The sequence below is a fragment of the Doryrhamphus excisus genome, chromosome 11 (genome assembly GCF_030265055.1).
Source record: "Doryrhamphus excisus isolate RoL2022-K1 chromosome 11, RoL_Dexc_1.0, whole genome shotgun sequence".
Taxonomy (NCBI): Eukaryota; Metazoa; Chordata; class Actinopteri; order Syngnathiformes; family Syngnathidae; genus Doryrhamphus; species Doryrhamphus excisus.
The window spans coordinates 20562360-20582230 of NC_080476.1; the positions used below are offsets into that span (position 1 = coordinate 20562360).

The following is a 19871-nucleotide window of genomic DNA, read 5'->3' on the forward strand; positions in this document are numbered from 1 at the left end:
CAAAAACTAAAATTTCTTAAAATGTATAAAAGGTAAGTTAAAAATGTGAATGGCATGATATCAAAAACATGTTTTTTGAGGAATACCTGGAATATGAAATGAAAAAACATTATAAGGGTTAAATGTATATTCTGGCCCCCCGGACAATTTTGTTAACTCAAAGCGGCCCGCGAGTCAAAAAGTTTGCCCACCCCTGCCATACAGCATCCATATCAAACTTGCGCGGGCCGCACTAACATTGAACTTTCATATCAAGGCGGGGGCCTCAAACTGTGGCCCGCAGGCGGCGTGTTTGAGACCCCTGGTTTAGAAGCACCGTCCCAGGGATTAAGCCCACAGAATGTCATCTGTTAACAAACAGCACACATTCAAGGTCTTGGGGTATGCAACACAACTTTATTGAAACCCTTAAAGCAACATCAGTTGACAAACAAGGCAAGGGTGCTTGTCTAAAACGTTTTTCTTTCCCAAAACCAAAATGACAATATTAACTGAGAAAGGGACGCGACTCCCATGGATTGGACCAGCAGTGACAGGTGCATTTTAATACAAAAAATAACTTATGAACTCTTTCAAGTTTCCAGGAACATCGTTTACACATGGCCTCTGTAAATCTGATTCAATTCACAGCTTTGCTTGTGTCCAGATTCATGTGATGGATGTGTCCAATATCAAACATACCGGCGAGAGCAGAGTGAGCTGGGGTAAATGTACTCTTGAATGTGGAATTTTCAGTGTGGTGCAGTTAGTCAATACGAGAGACCTTTCAGGATCTCATTGCCTGAGTGCTGCCTCTCGATGCGCCTCTGGGTCCCTGGCCAGCTCCACGCTTGCAGTTCTGTTGGTAGCCATCCTTGACCATGGCAATGACAAGAAAAAGCACACATTTTGAGAAACAAAAGTACTCTGGACCAGTGATTCCCAAACTTCACAGTCCCCGACCCCTTCGGCATTAGACCTGACCCCTGCCATATGACCCCCTGCTCCTGCACACTTAAACATAAATCAGTGTCTGAAAACACAAAATAGTTTGAATTATTTCTCACCTGTTTGATATAATTATGTAATGATAAAAAAATACATCTTTACAGCTTAATTGGTTTGCAAATTGTATAGTGCTGTCCTCAAGCAAGCACCATTCCAACGTACTTTCATGTATATTCACATACCCCCAAGACACTTTGCACAATTTTTGTGTCTGACTACCTCGCTTCAGGAACCTAGGCACGAGACCAGGGGACTCTAACTGGCCGCCTGCGCACCATTTGCAGCCCGCCAGGACATATTTTGTGGGCCCCTGCTTGACATCAAACATTAAGTTTCCGAGGCACTTCCAGAGGCGAGCGCGAGCCAACACTGAACTCTCAATGAGCTTGTCACACAGTGAACGCGAGCTACAATCGCCGTGGCAACACAAAATGACAGCACAACATGTGACAAGTAAACACGCAAAGAGAAACCGCTACTTTGGGAGATAAACAACAACTATCTCAAATCTAAACACTAAACTTTAGCAACGTTTTATTAAACAAGTGCCACAAAGCATGCTGGGAGCTGGCATTACTCGCAATAATTGATGCAGCCCGGCCTGACCCAGACTCTACCTCCAGTGGACCCCGGGTACGCAGAGTTTGAGAGCTCTAGAGCAGGGGTGCTCATTAAGTCGATCGCGATCTACCGGTCGATCGCGGAGGTGGTACTGGTCGATCGCTGGTCGATCGCGGCGTGACATTAAAAAAATATCATCCCAGCATCAATGCCGTCACTTGATTGATATACAGGGCAGCCATTCAGATGACAACTGAATGTTGACCTTCGGGCGACCAATCAAATCAAACAACGTCTCTAAGTGCAGCAGAACTTACGATGTCAGCCTATCATCCATCCCCGTTACTTGATTGACATACAGGACAACCAATCAGATGACAACTGAATTTTGACCTTTAGGTCTCGGCGAATTGCGAGATTTTAAGCCCTCGCTAAAGTTTATGGTCACTAAAATGAGTGAAGGAGCTGGACCAAGTAAAAAGGCAAAAACTGGACCAAGTAAAAAGGCAAAAAACATATCACTTCCATACGGATATGGAATATTATACGGATATTATGATACGGATATTATCCATGACTGATAAACATTTGGAAGTGTGCTTGAGGCTGGCTATCAGCAGCTACTGTCCGGACTATGCATCCCTGGCTGGTTCAATTCAGTGCAAGTCATCAAAGTAAACTCAGGTAATTAGAAAAAATGTTAATAGTTAATTATGTGTGTTTTGCAATATTGGCTCATTTGGTTATGTAAGGTACATCAACATACATTGTACGTACAAATAATCCTCAATACATTTGAAAATAAATAGATGTTTTGCATTTTTGTAGTGGGTAGATCATTTTGACTCGGTCATTTTAAAAGTAGCTCGCATGCTGAAAAAGTGTGAGCACCCCTGAACTAGAGCAAATGAAATTCTCTTGAAATAATTCTTCATACCCTCTGATAATTTCCATTTGAATAATCGCGCGGACTGTTGAACTGACTCTGTCCATAACCAGAATTGGGAGTGTTGGCAAAAGGAGGCCGATAACCGTCGTAAGCACCTAGAAAAGAAAACATGTTTAACTCGGCATGGACAAAGTGTACAAAAAAATGAGAATTGAAGTGCGACTTCAATTCAAAGTGTTGAAAAAGGGAAGAATTGAATGAACTGGTGCCGAACCTCTGAAGCCATTCGATGAGCCCCTGTAGCCGCTGATCATGCCCCTGGCGTTGCGAGGTCCGCTACGTGACATTCCTCTGCTGTTATAGAAGGACTGAGTCTGTCTGCCAAAGCCCGGGCCTGGCTGTGACGGCTGTTGATGGCCTCCTGACTGGTCTTGGGGGTGGAAGGCACCAACTGCTTGAAGAGCAAATACTAACGGTAAAGTCAATCTCAGAAGTAAAGTGTTTACGGTGCAGGGGGTGGGTGGGGGGGGGGGGGTGTACCAGGTTGCAGTTGTTCTGACTGCATCTCTGTCGGATCCACAGGATGCTGAGTCTGGCCGCTGAAGGCCTGGTTGAAGGTGTTCTGGTACTGGCTGGGCTGGTTCAAAGCCTCGGTCTCAGCAGGCGGGACTGGCGCATTGAGGTTGAATACCTGAGAGGCAAACAAGGGAAACGTATCAAACCAGCCAAAGTATTATCTAGGGCAGAGGTAGGGAACCTATGGCTCGGGAGCCAGGTAGGGCTCTTTTGATGACTGTATCTGGCTCTCAAGCATTTCTTACCACAATAAAAATGTATTTTTGCTAACATTTTAAAGTAAACATCACAGAAATCACTGTTAAAAATAATCAACAACTTTCTTATGCATTTTAATCCGTCCATCTCTTTTCTACTGCAATACGGCCGACCATATCTATCTTTCCTGATGATATTTTCCAGGTCAAACACCAAAACTGGATTATTACTGGGTAATGCGGTAGTCTACCTCGGTCATTGAGATGTCAACATGTAAATGTAAACTTTCCTCCTTTAGTCAAATAGTCACCTAGCTAAAGCTGCAGAACCAAGCCTTCTGACGAAGATGACCAAAAGAATGAAATACATGTATGGAGTACGGTGCAAAACCGAGTTCTGCAGAAGTTGTATTAATGGCAGCAAGTATTTGATTTATTATTAGACACTGCGCTGCTCACGAAAGTGTGCTGGCCACACCCCATTGGCGTGGGGTAGTGTGCCTGGTCTACGTAATTAGAGCCCATTATATCTAAAACTGTTGGTCTTACATAAAAATGCACACATTTTATTGCATTCAATGTTTAAAAAAAATGTATATGGCTCTCACAGATACACATTTTAAAATATCTGGCCTTCATGGCTCTCTTAGCCAAAAAGGTTCCCGACCCCTGATCTAGGGTAAGTAGGGATGTCCTGATCTGATGCTCATGGTTGGGACGGGGGCCGATCCGCTGTATTTTGAAGATCGGATAATATCGGTGTAAAAAAAAAAGTTGAAAGAAACAAACAAAAGCCACGTTAAATGATTAGTCCTACCTTTTTATCTTTTATTGAATGAGGGACGTGACTATAGTAGTACTATAATTAATGCTTTGGAGAGCTATTTTTATAACCATATTTAAGTCCACAAATTCATATTATTATTAAAAAAAAGATGACTTCCTCAAGAATACCTCAATGCTGTCTTGGCTGACATGTCTCTTCAACATTGCGTGCAAGTTGAGAACAGTACCTTTGGATTGGCAGACCAGGGTTTTGGCCCCCCTCTTTACAAATAGTGACTGGAGGGTGTGTTCCAACTACGAGGGGCTCACACTGGGATAGTCTATTCCAGGGTGCTGGAGAGAAGGGTACAAATGTTGTTCTAACCCAGGGGTGGGCAAACCTTTTGCCTCGCGGTCAATGACGCAATATGACAAAATTTACGGGGGGGGGGGGGGGGGGGGGGGGGGGGGCAGACTATATATTTTACACGTAACAGTCCACCTGGTATTATTGTATCTGTAAAATTGTCATGCAATCTGCTATTATTATTTATTATTTTATATTTATATTTAAATATTTTAAAAATAATAAAATATTATAATAATTACAAAAAACTAAAAATAATAATTATTATATTATTATTATGTAAAATATGCAAATATAACAATATTATATATAATTAATATAATAATTAGCATTAATATAATAATTATAATAATCATAATAGTTCAAATAATAATTATAATAATCTAATAATCTAATAATCTATAATAATAATAATTATTATTATTATTAATCTAATAATAATAATTATTATTATTATTAGATTAATCATAGAATAATAATAATAATTATTATTATTATGTGCTTGTGTCCCTTTTTAAAATTGTCATGCAATCTGCTATTATTATTTATTATTTTATATTTATATTTAAATATTTAAAAAAATAATAAAATATAATTACAATAAAATTAAAATAATAATTATTATATTATTATTATGTAAACTATGCAAATATAACAATATTATATATAATTAATATAATAATTAGCATTAATATAATAATTATAATAATCATAATAGTTCTAATAATAATTATAATAATCTAATAATAATAATTATTATTATTATTATTATTAGATTAATAATAGAATAATAATAATAATTATTATTATTATTATTATGTGCTTGTGTCCCTTTTTTCAGGAGCACTTTGTAAACAACAGACCATGTCAAACAACGAAATTGATAAAACCATCAAAATGTCGTCTCAGGCCATGATGCCAGGTTGTATGTTGACTTTAAATGAAATACTTTGGAAAGATTGGGCGGGCCGTATTCAAACACTTGGCGGGCCGGATGTGGCCCCCGGGCCGTAGTTTGCCCACCCCTGTTCTAACCTCAAGATGTTCAATGCCGTTTTCGTGCCGGTTGTGGAAAACTGGACCAGTTCTACACCTCCGCAAAAGGTGCTGGAGGGTGCATGGGAGTTGGCCCAACCGATCTACATGTGCTCTGTGGACTTGGTATTCAACTGTGTCCCTCCAGGCACCCTTTGGGGGGGGGGGGGGTCATCATTAACATGATTCCTGCTTTAATAGCAATCTTTATCAATCACCAGCTAACTAGACAAAGTGAGGAATACGGGGTCTTACTGTCTGCATTGACTGGAATGGTGCAGCATTGACATTGATGCCACTGCTGTGAGGAGTTTTGGGAACTGGCTGGAAAACCTGTGTCTGGGAGGCGGGTGGGAGAGATGTGGGAGGAGGAGAATGCTCCGAGGGCAAGGACATGGACGTCTGTGACAAAAAGAGATGGGAAGCAATTACACTGACGGGATTTTCTTCACTTTGCAAGAACAGCAGTTTTAACTTACCAAATGTGTTTTCAGTCAGATAACTGTGGTGTTATGTGTCATTTGGATGTTTAGTTTCATTTCAATATACGTAGTTAATAAATAAACAAGTTAAGTTTCTAGAAGAAATTATTACATCACGTATTAAAGGGTCACCAGCATGATATTTCAACTTTGCTTAAATATTCTCTCTATTGTTTTGTTTGTTTGTTTTTAAAGACAACGTTAAATTAGTAGAAAATGTGAAAAAAAGCTAATTTTTGTATGTGAGCACAGCTCTCATCTCAGGCAGAGTAAACGACCAGAGAATGGAAACGATAGAAGATGCTTACAGTGATTATAGCGAAGATGTGAGCAACGTGTCATTAGTTATCGAGGAGGAAGAAGAAACATCTGGAGATGAAATAGAGAACTTGCAGAAAATAGAATGAAGTCGTATTCATTCATTCATTCCTGGGACCATGTCTGATGCTGAGATGTCTGACGACGAAGACGTGGAGATGAAGATCGGTCGAATTCAAACACAAAACGGTAAGTGCAGTTAGTTTTCCTCGACTGAGACCCTAATTAGTCTAATCCAGGGGTCGGCAACCTTTACTATCAAAAGAGCCATTTTACTCCCTCACTCACTGAAGAAAAATAGAATGGAGCCGCGAAACATAATTTAACAGCAGAATATAGGGGCTGTATAGCGGTCGAGGGATTAGCGCGCAGACCTCACAGCTAGGAGACCCGAGTTCAATCCCACCCTCGGCTATCTCTGTGTGGAGTTTGCATGTTTTCCACGTGCAAGAAATGTGTAGCAAACATGCTCACATCCAGAGCAAATCGCGAGTCTCCCAAGATTTTGATTGACTGCCAGATTTGGAGGGAATTTTGGGGTATCAAAGTAGTTCAAAGTACTCTTGCTAGTATATGGCCTCACAGAAAGTCCGATTTATTTCAAAAGTCATTACAAAGATGCATATTTTCCTCATTCGGGTGTTAAAACAAATATTTGAACATTGCAAAGGGAGCCACAACAAAGAGGCTGAAGAGCCACATGCGGCTCTGGAGCCGTAGGTTGCTGACCCCTGGTCTAATCTAATCCAAAAAAGTTAATTTTTAGGTTGTGTGGACACCATTTTTTTTATAAACACAGAGGGGAAAATATGCGGTTTTATGTGTGGACAAGGCCTAAATACGAAGTAAAATGTATTTTACTTTTACTATTTTACTACTATGTCGACGGAGACACCAGTGAGTGTGAATGCTTATCACGTCTACAATATTAGCTAACATGCATATAAAAGGTGACCACAAGGGTTCTAATGTTTAATAACGGCTTTAAACGTAAATAACAATGAAAATATTCCATGAATGAATATTGAATCCTTCTTCAAGAAAGAAGAAACAATTGATATTGAACTCCTCTGACCAAATGGACACTCGCAGTAGAGCTTGTACATATTTACCTGTATGGGGTCGATTGGTTCTGTTGGCCGAGAATCTGGCGTGTGGGAGGTCTGAAACATGGCTGATGGCGTTGGGGAGACAATAGGTAACTGCAAATAGATCCAAAGTCAAACATGCTCGCTTGTTCAAAGTGGATCCCCAATCAGAGTAGTCTGGAAAGGGACCTTACATGTGTGGGTTCAGTTTGGACAGGAACAGTGTTGGGATGTGATAGCCGTGACTCTGGATGAACTGAAGGAGATGCCATGCTTGATCAACCAGACGCTTCACATGTATTCTGTTTAGTTGTTTTCCTGGTTTACCTGGAGGACACACCAGCTGTGGCAGCTCCACGGTTTGAGACGATTTCATAGGCTGGGCTGATACAATGGCGGGGTCAATGGGCTGTCCGTCAAAGTCCAGCATGGAGTCCTGAAACCAGAGCTTAAATTAGCATCCGTGCTCAACACATATACAGGCGGTCCTCTGTTTATAGCATTTTGTGTTACAATTAGGGACGTCCGATATTGGCTTTTTGGCCAACATCCGACATGCAAATACTGTCCAACTCTCAATTTCCAATTCCGTGACATACTGGAATAATTGTGTGTAATTAACACACAGAATCAGCTTCTCGTGGCTGTAAACGTCACATAAAAATAAGAACGAGCAAATGGTTTGTGGGAATTACGGTTAGGTGATGTGATGTGATTCTTGGCATGTATCACGATATCATTCATACATTCCGTCATTCATGAACCACCGCTTATCCTGGCGAATATATGATTAAAATCAGCAGAGTCTTGCATAAAAAGCCACAAACCTTAACCCATATCATGAAATACACTTGCTGGGGCGGGGCAGAGAGCTCATCTGGCCTACAGCCATGCCCATATAAGGAAGTCCGCCCCTCTGTGACATCACAAAGGGGCAGCTTTACCACGCCTTTTGAAACAGAGCATTTTGAGCCAGCCCGACCTTCTTTCAGGACTCACTTCCAAATGCGGACATCTCATGATCTGAAACTTTGGCATGGCTTAACAGGAGAATACGACATTCTAACTACATTTATAGGTCAGAAAAGTGGAAAAGGAATAAGAGATCAACTTTAAGCCAAGAAAAACGGCCACAAGGTGACAGAAGCCCACTTTGTAAGAACTTCACGTAAAGAACTTGAAGCACGTCATGGGGTTGGTGTAAATTTAAAAAAATGTACATTTCATGTAAAACAACCATTTTTTGCGTTGTGGCATAGTTGTTTAGATATTTTTGTAAAACATAGCCAAAATTGTGTCAAAGTGAACGTTATGCTTGGACTTTTTTTACATCACAGTACACAAAGGAAACGTGTTTGTCATGAAAGGACGAAGTATACTTTACATTGAAGTCAGATCTAGTTCACAACAGCTACCTGCATGAAGTTGTACGTTCCCTGCATCTGTGCCATGAGGTCCTGCACCACCTGCTTCCTGACCATGGCATCAGTAGGCGGCACGGGAGCCACTAAGCTCAATGGGTGGGTCTCCAGAGGAACTGGAGGAGGGGCAGGCTGCAAGGGTTGCTGCTGCTGCATGGCAGCGACCACCTACAAAGGACACACAGGAGTTGTCAGTCTCCTGAAAGGGCTGCCAAGGGAGGGTGCTGTCACTTTGAGAGGCATGACGCACCGACTGCAGCCATTTGCAACTATAAACAAAAATATACTGCAAACACATTGAAAAATAGAAAAAAACAGTGTAGAATATTTTCTTTGGGTCTGTTGTGTATAAAACACAATCTGAGGTCAATTTCAGCCCATTTGTACGTCATCATTTTGTGACATGGATTACATTTCAGGTGCTGTGATTTTTCCGGAGTGTGCACCAAATGCATTTGTATTGCATCCAAAACACATACTGTACTTGAACCAAACCAGCATAGTCTGCACACAATCCAGGGCTCTACATTAAAAACCAAAATGACTTGCCCATAGGGAATCCTTAAGGTGAGAACTACTTGCCCGAACTTGCCCCATGTAAAATGAAAGGACTGCCATAATGATATCATGTAATTTTTTGTGGCATCACATGAGAATCTCAAATAAAGATAAAATGAGAGTACTACCATACTACCTTACACATGGTAGTCGTAGTAAGCAGTGATATTTATAAGTTGTGCACCACAATGAAACATTATTGAATAGACACATTTGTGTACTAGTAAAGTGTTTTTAATCCAGAAAAAAAGCTCAATGGTCAAACAATAATTTGTGAAGCAAAGGTGATAAAAATCCACAGAGAAATGGAAACGCTAGATTTTGTAGCTTGTGCAAAATCAGCACTTGGTATTGGATCTAATGGGTGGTGTTTCATTGTGACCACTTCAAATTGTCACAGCAATGTGATTCACTCACCTGTGCCATCATTTGATTGGCTGCCGCTAATAAAATACTTGTTTAGGAGGCACTGCTTCATCACTTTTTGCTGTTTCCTTCAGAATTAGACCATGTTGGCAGCGCCGCCATGACGGATGTTTTCGTAGTCAAACGATCGCTGATTGGTTGATCGCGAACAAGAACGGGTGTGGGTAAAACGCGGACTGTGGATTACGGACCGCGGTCTAAATAAACGATTCTGATTGGTCCATTTCAAGATTTGCAAGGATTAGTTTGCAAATTACCACCGGAATTACGCAGTCCGTGTTTTACCAACACCCAACAAGAACCGCTTTTAAAAAAACTCTTGGCAGTATGGCATGCCAAAGTACACTTGCCCGACGGGAATATCGCTGATTGGATTTACTTGCCCCAATTTTGTTTTAACTTGCCCCGGCCATCGGTACACCGTTATTGTCCAGCCCTGCAATCTAACTCAAATTTAATGTGCAAATGAGCCGACTGATGACTTGACACACAATGTGAATTTCAGAGTATTTGTCATTTGTATCTGAGTCATGCACAGCCGTGAAGGCCCCGGGCAGACCTGGGACACGCTGGAGGGATTACGTCTCTCAGCTGGAAGAGGTGGCTGAGGGCTGGGAAGTCTGGCCTTCCCTGCTGAGGTTGCCGCTAACGTGACCCAGACTCTGACAAGCGGCGTGTTCTTTTGTGTTTTACCTCCGTTTCTGTGGTCCACTCGTCCCCTTGCTCCTTTACACTGCCGCTGAACGTGCGATCTGGAATGAACTGTCTGTTTACGAACTAGACACATTCAAAAAAATAAGTCAGTCCCATCATTTGTACAAACATTTAGTCAGAATAAACTAACCAACCTCCTTTGTTTCCACTGCAATGGGCTCTACGTACTCTTCAATGACTTCAGTTTCTGTCAAGAGAGAAACCGTTTAGTTTGTGCCCTCACTTCATGGGGCTAGAAAATGGTGGATTACCCGCATCAACGGGCTGCTCTTCTGCCTCCGATGATTCAGTTGCTGTTCCCTCAGTTGCTGGTACTTCCACCACCGCTTCCTCTTTCACCACGTCCTCCTCCTCCAGTTGCTCCTCACACACTCCATTTTGGTGAGAACCCGGTGGAGCCCGATCGAAGTAACCACTCAGCAAAAGCTGGTCCAACCTCTGCTTGAGTGCTTTATCTGGAACAACCACACAAGTGATCAATTAAGACTACAATTTTCTCCATGGAACATTTAGCACTAGTGCTACCCAATAACGTAACAAGAATGTTTCACTCTAGCTCAGGGGTGGGCAAATTTTTTGACTTGCGGGCCGCATTGATATAACAAGGGGGGGGCGGGGGGGGGGCAGACTATATATTTTACACGTAACAGTCCACCTGGTATTATTGTATCTGTAAAATTGTCATGCAATATGCTATTATTATTTATTATTTTATATTTATATTTAAATATTTTAAAAATAATAAAATAAAATAAAATTAAAATAATAATTATTATATTATTATTATGTAAAATATGCAAATATAACAATATTATTATATATAATTAATATAATAATTAGCATTAATATAATAAATATAATAATCATAATAGTTATAATAATAATATAATTATTATTTTAATTTTTATTATTATTATGTGCTTGTGTCCCTTTTTTCAGGAGCACTTTGTAAACAACAGACCATGTCAAACAACGAAATTGATACAACCATCAAAAGGTTGGCTCAGGCCATGATGCCAGCTTGTATGTTGAGTTTAAATTAAATACTTTGGAAAGATTGGGCGGGCCGTATTCAAACACTTGGCGGGCCGGATGTGGCCCCCGGGCCGTAGTTTGCCCACCCCTGCTCTAGCTGGATCTGCCCAGCAACATTATTCTCCGCCTGAAGCTAACATGTAGCTCATCTTCCATATATTCACACACAAAAAGAAATAAATAAACAAAAAAAAAACAGTTCTGGATCCTCATTTGTCCAAAATGAGCACTTCTTTCTGCAGTGTTACCGTGGTTTCCTGCTTCCCACCCAGACCAACAGTCTGGTACTCCACCCCCATCCCTCCTCCATGTAACCTCCACTCCACTGTGATTGGCCATGTTCCCAAGCGCTTGGGAACTTCTGGATACAAATGTCCGCATTTACTGAGTGCAGGCAATCTGCAGATCACATTGACGTCTGTAGAAAAGACTGGTCGAAAAAAAACTAAGCATGCAGAGCCATCCAAAACTTCCTGCAGGGTTCACTTCGAAAATTAAAAAATATATATACTACTTTATTTCAGTGCCTCTTATTTTTTACTATTGTTTACATTTGACTTAAATATATCAGGATATGAGTTTTGGTCCCTATTGCCCAGCCCTACTTATGATATTGTTTTTAAATCTATTTAGTGTAGTATCACAATTTTCCATTCCTAATCCTAAACGACAACTTTAATTCCTGGGCACACTGATTCCACGGAGAAGCCATTTCCGTCAACAACGGTGACATATGTTGTCGTGCTTGTTGTGCACATGTTCTGTGCTTGCTACCACCAATCATGGCAGACTACGAGAGAACTGCAACCGCTGCCTACTTGGGGACAAATGAGGATCCAGCTTTTGAGCCTGAATATATATGGAGGATGGGTTACAGGTTTTAGAAGCCGAGCGGCCAAGAAGGCAAGGTGCAACGTCAGACTTGAGGATCACAATGAAGAACTGTTGAAGCTAACAAACCCTCAGTGGTGGAAACGTTTGCAATATCACCTCCACCAAAGACGTACGTACTTACTTTTTTTTTTTCAACTTTTTTTGTTTTTGCACGAGAGGCAAAAAGAGATAAGTGCACAATAGAAGAGATTGTGTTTAGCACAGTTTTAAGCTAGTATATTTCACTTGTATTAAAGTGCTCCACAGCAAGCAGGAAGTGGAAAAGCATAAAGTGTAGCGTGCAAAAGGTTACGCATTGAAGGGACATTTTAGCACGTGCACACCCAGCTCAGTTCATGGTGTTGTATTTGTACATAAATTGTTATTTCGATGTCAAATCATTTTTTTGTTGTTTCCGTTGTGGCATAGTTGTTGAAATACATCTGGCTAAAGTTTAAATTTCCTATTTCGCTTACACAGTCGGGCAAAATGTGGCAAAGCGCTCTTATTTTGAAGGTCAGAAGAATGTTCTGTTTGTGTTGAGAATGTCTATCGACAGCAAGAATAAACGTGGCTCTCGTCTTTTTTCACTAACGTGCCCATGCTTAGCGAGCATTGTCCAACGTTCACAGTGAAGTCGTAAAACACAACATAGAGAAAATACATACATACTGGCATGCGCTGCTAAGCTAAGCTAACCCCGCTAGCTTCCGTTCATGCGTGGTTTCAAGGTGTGAGGAAAATGATGTGTGTGCGCTTTGTTAGCAGATCAGCTGACCTGTCAACATATTTAAAGATGTAATAGCAATAATCAAAATGGCTAATTGTTCCCTTCAGCGAGGAGCGATGGATTCCATGGCTTACAACAGCGATGCAGAATTGAACTTACACGTTGTTCCAACCACAGCCTTGTCCTTGCCTTCCAGAAGGTCCCAAAGGTGCACAGATGCCGCCTCATACTGGTCAGCCAACCTGGGAGCATAAGAACGAGTCAATTACGTCTATGTTCATGCGCATGTCAAAAAATGTGCACTGACCTGATATTTTGGTCCCGATCTGGCCCCACCAGCTTGTAGAAGTCATCAAACGCCATCAGGTCCACCTCCGTGAGCAGGGCCGAGCCTCCGACTCCCCGCTTCAGGTCTTGCCGCACTGACTCCTCTCCCAGTCTGTCCAGGAGAAACTGCAGCTCCAGAACCGTCTTCAGTCTTCTCTGCTCTGCCTCCTCCCGCTGCAGCTGCTCCCGTCGGGCAGACTTCTTCACTACCTTCTGGATCTGATCACGACCACACAAAAACCACACTAATGGAAGTTCTCCTTGTTTTCACTTTGAGAGGACCGCAGTGTTTCTCAGACCGGTTTTCCCTTGCTCATGAACACACTATGATGGGACCGCCTGAGTAGCTGTCCCCATATGCACTTGGTCTGCCAGGGAAAAAGAAGATGTAGCAGCAGGACTCAGTAGTACCAACTTAGTGACATTGACACTATATTTAGCAGTAATCAGGCCGCTGTATGTCGTCTTTCATATGAGGAACTACCTACAAATCTAGTGAAAAGACGATTAGAGATTTCCCAGGAGATTGTAAGACTATGTAGAAGAGGCACGGTTGTGGAATACAAATACATTTCAGCATTTATTTACATTTGAACAAAAACTGACCTAAATCATTCATAGCAACATTAAAGTAAAGGGCTATATGGTTTCCACAAATGCAGACCAAGGAGGAGGAGGTCACTGGTCCAGACACAAGGACACAAAAGCGCACTTGACCTTTGCAAAAAGAAGATGAGATCTGGTCTGCTATTTTATAATCGGATTAAAAAAATATAGAATTATTTGACCACAACAATGTATCTTTCATTTGGCCTAAAGTAGGAGAACATCGGACCATCTAATGCAGGGGTGGGCAAACTTTTTGACTCGCGGGCCGCATTGATTTAACTAAATTGACGGGGCGGATTATGTAGTATTTTACACGTAACAGTCCATTTTTACACCTATATTTTTATACATATTTTACATGTAAAAGTGTCATGCAATCTGCTATATGTGCACTTTGAAATCATTTATTTGATGTAAAGTGTGTTATAAATGTATTATTATTATTATTATTATTGTTATTTTTATTAGAATTATTATCATTATTAGTTATAGTAATGTTATTATATTATTATTTTGTTAATAATAATACCATTATTATATTAATATTATTAACAACAATATTAATATAATAGTAGTATTATCATTATTGACAACATTATTATTATTATTTGTATTACTATTATTGTGCTTGTGCTCCTTTTCCCAGGAGTATTTTGTAATATTACTACCATTATTTTATTAATATTATTAACAACAATATTAATATAATAGTAGTATTATTATCATTATTGACAACATTATTATTATTATTATTATTATTATTATTTGTATTACTATTATTGTGCTTGTGCTCCTTTTTCCAGGAGTATTTTGTAAACAACAGACCACATCAAATAACGAAATTGATAAAGCAGCTACCTCAACCATCAAAAAATTGGCCCAAGCCACGATGCCAGGTTGTATGTTGAGTTCAAATCAAATATTTGGAAAAAACAGGCGGGCCATATTGAAACACTTGGCGGGCCGGATGTGGCCCCCGGGCCGTAGTTTGCCCACCCCTGATCTAATGCTTTAATAGACCAGGGAACCGAGAATTAGGCAGTCTGCAGGGAAGCTTGGCTCAATGGACGTTTTAGCGTGCCAACAACCCACAACGCAGCAAAAGTGGTGAAGAAACTCAAGATGACGGTGAAGCCACATTTCGTTCAAATGGAAATAATAGATTTTCTTTTCCTCGATGATGCCTCTTGTACATCGTCTTATAATTACAATCTTGTCATTTGCACATTAACTTTGCTAGAGGTATTCAGAATTTGGGGCTTGATTGTCTCTCCGGACTGAACTGGTTTCGAGTGCCAAAGGTATTTGCAACTTTGGTAGATTTAGCAGCATCAGAGAAAGTCGTGTATCGGTTTCACTTTTGCACAAAACTGCGATGAGTTCTAGGATTGTCTAATAAAATAAATCTTAAAAGGGGAACTATTTAAAATTCCTTATGTGAAACATGAACACGTACTTGAGAAAATGAGTTAATATGAGCTAGCTAACAATGCACATCTCTGACATGTTGTCACATTTTGTTTCTCGTGCTTGTGGTATACGTACGATGAAATGGTGCACAACTCGCCCCGATATTTTGTTTCACTTCCCCCTTTCCCAAAACATTTATCATATAGAATTTCATTGAATCTTTCTTTGCCTGCTTCATTCACACCAGTTAATACTCCGTCAAGAACTCTTCTTCTGCATGCAGCCCTAAAAATAACCACCACTTCCACCATATGCAATGTCACTTCAAAATCTTAAAAATCACTAAAACTTGATTATTTAAAAGTTTAAACTAGGGCTGGGCGATATGAACCGAAACGCATATCCCGTTATATTTTGGTTGAATATCAATATACAATATATATTTCCATATTTTCCACAAAGTGAATTTAGACAAAAGTCAAAGCCAAATATGCATGCAAAGTTTTATTAAAATGTAAAAACAATCTTACAAATAGCCGCTGAAATAAAATACGATATTATCTTGAAATAAATATAGAAAAAAGTGAATATACTGTTCAATCTTCAGTGCAATCATGCTGCAGTCACCGTAGTCTCTGCAGCCGGGGTCGTGCTTCCATCTCACGTTCCCCGTGACGACAGATGGATACAGACTGGATTTGATGCGGAGGTCTCGTGTTTCAAGATGACGCCACCCAAGTACAAGCTAGTTCTGCGTTTTTAGTGTTTATTTATTAATTATTTGATGTTTTTTTTGTGCAATACCAACCCCTTGAGCAAGTTTTCTCTTGTTAAGTTTGCAGTTTGCCGTTCGCTCCAATGTTTACACTCGGGAGCAACTGTTCGCTTTGAGCCCCCTTTTGCTATGCAGAACGATCGTATATCCCCATGGAGATATGAAGGAGGGGGGGGCGGGAGTGAAAAAGGTTGCTGGATAAAGATGGTATCGTCCATGTTTATCGATATGAACACTTGTTTTTGATATCGTGCTTAACAGAGTTAGAGCCATTTTTAAAAATAGATATCGCCCAGCCTTAGTCATTATTTAGTGATATGTTTTAGTTTTTCTTGTGAATTTATTATTGCTCTTTAACCAAGCAAAAATATTCTAATTGAAATATATTTTCAATTGAATATTTGATGAGTAATATTTGTAGTATAACAACAAAATCCTCAAAATATTCCGTTATGCTGGTTTGTGGTCAAAGGTCACTGATCACGTGACAGCGACGAGGCGGAGGTGAGTCGGAGACATGATTGTTGTCGTATTTGCCGGTCTACACGGCAACAACAAGCCAGTGTTCTCAGATTTCCCCCACTCTGGAAGCCATTTTCATAAAATACCCTTTCAGGTCAGCCAGAATGCCAATTCCAGCGTTGAGAGGCCATTTTGAGCGGAAAAGGTCCCCGTGTGGATAGGCCTTCACTTCTTGCCTCCCACATTATTCCTCTCTCCTACAACGTCTATTGCAACTACACACAAATGTGTCATGGCCAATTATGACGTTATTGCCACCCCTCAACCCACCAACGCCAGACATAAATTGCTGTTCCGTGGGAAACAAAATACGCTCCTTACATCTTGTCCAAGAGTGAAGAAGGTCTTCTGCAACTCCCTGGCAAATTCCAAGTTATTCGTGATTTCTTGGTATTTGGAGAGGGCCTCCTATTAAGAAACACCAAAACATTCAAGTCATTCTTGCAGTTATGAACATAAGGATGACACTACTGAGTCCTCACCAGCTGGTCCTGATTAAGACGCTCGCCTTTATCCTTTCGAACTTGATAATCATCCAGTTTGCTCTGTGACAGACAGACATTGTTATTAACAGGTATGACCGGTCATCAAAATGGTGTTTTTACCTTTTTCTTCTCCATGTTGCGGGCCTTCTTGTCAATAACAAGCAGCATTTGCTTCAGGACTTCAGACTGGCCGCCAAATGCATTATAGCCCAATAAACCTGGAGAGGATCCCACATCTGGGCTGGCTGCCTGCACCGTCCTGTTGGCGTTCATCGCAGAGGGCATCTAACAATGACAAGAGTACAAGATAAAAACGTTACAAGACAATTGTGCACCATCAAGCACTATGAGGAACAACAACCCCTGCGATGTTACAATACTCTGCTCTAGTATAAAACAAAGACGGGATAAACAAAACACACTCTGGCATGGCGGCGTTAACATAACCATGTGGTTTTTGTCAAGTACAATGGCACAGCTATGCTAAAGGGTTTTCAACCCAATGGGATCCCTTTAAGAAGGTCTGGGCTGCCTTCAGGATACACCCATGCAAGCCTGACACCAAAACAGATTTTGCTGGTCCATAATTGTGCTATCATCAATATATATTATCAAATGTATGTAGGTAGCCCTGTCACGACTTATGACTAAAATAAAAAAATTCTGTGCAATAATAGACTATACTTTTTGCACAATTATTGACCAGCAAAATTTGATATCATGACAGGCCTATATGTATGTTTTTGCAATGTAGTTAGCACGCACCATTTTGCACTGTTTTGTATACATTTACTTCGCCGACCCCCTCAGTAAGCGTTGACCGTCTGGACGAAGGCTCTGCTGCCCAAGACACCTCCATCGTTTTTTTTTTTTTTTTTTTGTCCCAGTTGAGAAAACTGTCCGTGTTGGTCATCATGGGTTCACCTTATTAATATTCCAAAATACAGTGTGGCTGTGGCTTTCACTTTAGAAACTATTGCTTTTGTACACACCTCCAAATAATTTTGCATACTACATATACACAGACGCACGCATATGCACACAGAACATGCATGGACCTCACCGTTTCCCATACATTAATTTATTCACGGTAATCAGAACTACAGTCGACTCCAGAAATGGATCTGCAAGCTCCTCCCTCATTGGTAGAGACAACAGAGCAGCCTGTTTGTACTTCTCAACATATTTGCTTTGATTTTCATGGTGATGATGACTTTTTGCACCCGTTTCCTGGTCATCATGGTCATCATGGACTATTACATTGATGAGCCCCCCAACCCCCACCAGAACTCTCCCGTAGGAAACACTTATTACCTACAATGTGAATACAGTCCGCTCATTAAATATGATAAATTGGGGGAAAAATTAAATCCTGAAGTTAGAAAACTCAGTGACACCATTGAATGAAATGCACATACAGAATGTTAAATTCATGAAAAAATATTTACAGTGGAATCTTTATTAGAACTCAAGTTGATTAAAATATTTGGTTTTTATAGCAGTTTTAGCCTTTTTTCTATGGAACCAAAAGAGTGAATTTTCAGTTTGAATTTTCATGAAATTATGTCATGGAGTAACAACCAAAACCAGCAAAAATATACCACCAAAGACAAAAAAAAAAGGTCCTTAAGAACTCCAGAGGGTTAATGTAGCAAACTTACCGGGTCGGTCTATTCACATATCACCGTTAATTTCACCGCTACACTGTGTAGAGCCCTGGCGTGCAAACAGTGACAATTCTCGATGCCCTTTCTCGGTTTAACTCAAAATGCGAAACGGATTTAATCTGATCTTTGATCCACTATGACGAGTTGATCGGTGATCTCTGGTGGTTTGCTAAAATGTCGGCAATGCTGTTAGCACAGACCATTAGCCTCACCATGCACTGCTAGTGCGCCTCGCTGTCTATGCTAGCTTTGCAGCTGGTCGGCAGCCTCGTTAGCCTCGTTAGCCTCGTTAGCCCCGAGGGACGAACCGGTATATCACCCACCTTAATATTTTCTATCCACTGGGGAACTTTATGGCCAAATGTTCAACACAGCAAAGTTGTTGTGGTTGTTTTGTCGCTTTATTGTCTCTTTCACGATATGTTGGACCCGCCCCGCCGGCCTCACCGACAACTGAGACGTCTAGAAAGAGGGAGAAAGTCTTTATAAAGGCGCAGGTCCGTTTTGTGCTTACGAAGATATGCCTGTCCATGTGTAAAACGACTTTGCATATAAAAAAACGTTCTAATGAAGAATTAAACAATAAAACATAAATCATGCCATGAAAAATAATATTTTAATACATTATAAATAAACACAATAACAATGTGCAATTGTTCTAATGTTATTTTCAGTCAGGCAAAACAGCGTCACCCTCCTGGAAGAAAATCTGCACAATCATTAGCGAAGTTTGACGGGGCTTAATGCACAAAACATTTCTTCTGTCACACATTTTTCAAAATAAAGTAGTGACTGTCTGTGCTCCCCATTAATTTAGGAAATATGACATTTACAATAAGAATGTCATCGCTACCCAACTGTTACATCAAGTTTATTTTCTTAGCTATTATGAAAACAGGAGTATTGAATCGAAGGGAGCTTACCTTCAATTCATCAGGAAATGCTAACAACGTTAACGACCAGCAGATGGCAGTAAAGCTCGACCAAATCAATCAAATAAATCGAATGTATTCATTTATTAAATAAATTTAGGATTTAGATTTTTTTCTTACTG

The 19871-nt window shown here is 40.4% G+C and overlaps 1 protein-coding gene across 4 annotated transcripts; it reads right to left on the bottom strand.

The window, feature by feature from the left end:
• Positions 1-376: 376 nt before the first annotated feature.
• caprin1b (cell cycle associated protein 1b) lies at positions 377-19285 on the bottom strand. Of its 4 annotated transcripts, none has more exons than XM_058087265.1 (18): positions 19141-19285; positions 17271-17435; positions 17148-17210; positions 16987-17073; positions 13330-13568; positions 13182-13264; positions 10636-10839; positions 10519-10571; positions 10364-10447; positions 8681-8854; positions 7593-7701; positions 7460-7521; positions 7290-7379; positions 5633-5779; positions 2978-3128; positions 2712-2888; positions 2486-2592; positions 377-853 (listed from the first exon to the last, which is right to left on the bottom strand). In XM_058087265.1, exons 2-18 carry the CDS (start codon positions 17433-17435, stop codon positions 767-769), a joined length of 2082 nt encoding a protein of 693 aa, XP_057943248.1. In that variant the 5' UTR covers positions 19141-19285; the 3' UTR covers positions 377-766. The 4 variants fall into 4 exon arrangements, with proteins under 4 accessions (XP_057943248.1, XP_057943246.1, XP_057943247.1 ...); XM_058087263.1 differs by having other exon boundaries at positions 2712-2891; XM_058087264.1 differs by lacking the exon at positions 19141-19285 and adding an exon at positions 18812-19023 and having other exon boundaries at positions 2712-2891.
• Positions 19286-19871: the final 586 nt, after the last annotated feature.

What these genes read in the sequence shown, in the direction of transcription:
- caprin1b (XM_058087263.1), bottom strand. Translation starts at nt 17,435, where the DNA reads ATGCCCTCTGCGATGAACGCCAACAGGACGGTGCAGGCAGCCAGCCCA. An exon ending in GTCTTAATCAGGACCAGCTG is followed by an intron (nt 17,074 to 17,147) that starts GTGAGGACTCAG and finishes GTTTCTTAATAG; the next exon opens with GAGGCCCTCTCCAAATACCA. An exon ending in GTCAGAACAACTGCAACCTG is followed by an intron (nt 2,892 to 2,977) that starts GTACACCCCCCC and finishes TTGCTCTTCAAG; the next exon opens with CAGTTGGTGCCTTCCACCCC.